The sequence below is a fragment of the Diaphorina citri genome, unplaced genomic scaffold (assembly GCF_000475195.1).
Source record: "Diaphorina citri unplaced genomic scaffold, Diaci psyllid genome assembly version 1.1 scaffold4917, whole genome shotgun sequence".
In the NCBI taxonomy this organism is placed as follows: domain Eukaryota; kingdom Metazoa; phylum Arthropoda; class Insecta; order Hemiptera; family Psyllidae; genus Diaphorina; species Diaphorina citri.
The window spans coordinates 7,462-10,117 of NW_007382301.1; the positions used below are offsets into that span (position 1 = coordinate 7,462).

Consider the following 2,656-nt stretch of genomic DNA (forward strand, 5'->3'; position numbering starts at 1 on the left):
AATACGAGTGTTTGAGCATGCTTTGTCCCTAATTTAACCCTATTCGCTTTACCTAAGACACTTGTCCGGGGAGATTGTTAAAACCTTCTTTTCGCGCTCTCTGGGGAGGAAACTAACGGATTCTGTAACGTGAGGCACAAGCTTTCGCCGTTAAAAAGTGCTTTGAGCATGCTTTGTTTCCTAATTATCACCCTTTCCCTTACCTAAGACACTTGTCCGGGGAGATTTTGACCATTCTTTTGCTTCCTGCGAGGAAAACTAAGGATTACGGATAAAGGCTTTAGCCTGAAAAGAATTTGTTTTGGGTGTGGTCTATCTTGCATGGTCAACACTTTTTATCAGCCTAAAAGTTTTATCCGCCAAATACTCAGCTTCCTCCCATAACAAAAAGAATGAAAAAGGGATAAGAGGGTTGGAGGAGGTTAAGAGTAAATGTGGAAAAGGCAAGGAACTTAATAAGCCCGGACCAGTTCGTAGACAGAAAGCAAGAAGTCGACGATTTACCGGGGACTAAGCCATCTAATACCCGGGCGCAAGGAATCTTATTATTTTTTTTCTCCTACTTTTTTTTTAGCGTAAAACACACACAAAAAAAAAAATTTCTCCAAACTGTCTCCCTTGACATTGACGGTACCAGGAATCCTATGCTTTCGGTCGCAAGCTCGCCGTTTAAAAAGTGTTTTGAGCATGGCTTTGTTTCCTATTTCGAATAGGCAATTAGGAATCAAAGGAGGTCTCTTCTTCTTTTACCAGTATACAAGGGCCCCGTTCACAGGATTTCATTTTTGCTATTATGGGGTTCAGTTTCCAGGTCCATGAACACATTGCGGAGAGAGTATTGTCATGGGGCCCGTTCCCTTTTTTTTTCATAGGAACTTCCTTGGTACTGTAGGGCGCTACTTGAACAAACTTGTTTTGTTACGTTTAACGAGCTATTTAATTACTTGATTTTTAGCTCAAAGAAACTTGTTTTCACCTGCTGAAACTGAAAGGACGAAAGAAAAAATAAATACAAGTAAAATATATCATTAATTTATAAATTTAAATATTTTAAATGGAAACTGTATTTATAATGTACCTATCTGTATTTATAGAAACTGTATCGGTTTACCGGCCCCTCCCGGTATAAGGAGAACCCTCTACTTGCCAACGACCAGAAGGGCGGAAGAGCAAGTAGAGGAGGGCATTCTTTGTCCTTAAGACAGGAAATGGTCTTAGAAGGCGGAGGAATCGAGAATTCAAATACGATCAACGGCACAGATTTTTGGAGGGCAGCAGCTTCAAAAATATCAAACCAGGGCAGATAATAAATGATATTGGCATGGCTTGGACTTGAACATTCATAGGCTGAGTTGAGACAACAAAATGGCTATGAAACTGCGATCAATCTGGTTCTAGGGGCCCTTGTTGATTATGAGCCCCTGAGGAAGGACGTCAAAATAACTAACTAATAATGCAGTACACCAGATGTATAGCCTCGGATGAAAATTGCCCCCGCGACCTGATTGGCACTCAGCGCATTCCAGCTGCCTCCTGTATGGTTGGATGTGAGAAATCTGTTAGTATGGGAAACAAACCAAAGAAGTGCAATGCGAATAATAAATATAAAATAGCAACATGGAACGTACGGGGATTGAATGAAATAGGTAAAATTGAAAATGTCATGAATGAAATGAAGAATATGAATATTGATATCCTCGGCGTAAGCGAAACTTTCTTACAAGGGACTGGAGACTTTACAACAAATTTACCAACAGGAGAGAGATTTAGAACAATGTACAGCGGAGGCGATATCAGCAGAAAAGGAACGGCTTTTATATGCAATGAGAGAACTGCCACTCATGTTACCAACATCCTCCCAATATCCGAGAGAATCATAGCCATAAACGTCCAAGCAAGTCCAGCCAATATCTTTATAATTCAATGCTACGCTCCGAACCTAGCTAGCGATGATGAAGAAAAAGAAGCCTTCTATGATGACCTCAGAGAAACCATTAAGAAAAAGAAATATCAAGAAGTCCTGATCCTAACAGGAGATTTTAACGCCAAGGTCGGTAATCAAAAAGTCGATGATGTGATTGGCCCCTATGGTTTAGGTATTAGAAATTCTGCAGGAGAGCTTTTTATAAATTTCTGCCATGAGAACAACCTCTTTGTGTGCAATACCTGGTTCCAACAGAAAGAAGCGTCTCGTCATACGTGGATTTCACCAGATGGGGGTACCAAGAACCAAATAGACTTTGTTTGTGTAAACAAAAGATACAGGAATGCCATCACTAATGCCAAGTCTAGACCTGGAGCAGACTGTGGATCGGATCACAACCCTGTTGTTATAAATATGAACATAAAGTTAAAGAAAATAACAAAGAAGAAAATTGTCAAAAAATGGGACCTAGAAAAACTGAAAAACGAAGAAAGCAGGAATACGTTTGTAGAGACAGTCAACAAAGAAACGCTAGAAGTGTACAGTAATACCTACACGAAAGAAAACATCGAAGAGAACTGGAAAAATTTCAAACACATTTTGGAGTCAACAGCCAAGGAAGTAATTGGATTCAGCAAAGGAGGGGAGAAAAAGAAAAAATGGATTACCCAAGAAATAATTAACCTGATGGAAGAAAGAAAGAAACACAAACGACCTCAGTCAGAAGAAGAC

At 39.8% G+C, this 2,656-nt stretch overlaps 1 protein-coding gene across 1 annotated transcript; it reads left to right on the plus strand.

Annotated features, from left to right (window-relative positions):
- Positions 1–1,774: 1,774 nt before the first annotated feature.
- On the plus strand, positions 1,775–2,545 carry LOC103521286 (craniofacial development protein 2; the record flags this gene model as incomplete). The annotated part of the gene is made up of 1 exon (XM_008486397.1): positions 1,775–2,545. A coding segment is annotated over exon 1 (771 nt), but the record flags the coding sequence as incomplete, so codon positions are not given.
- Between the last annotated feature and the right edge of the window lie 111 nt (positions 2,546–2,656).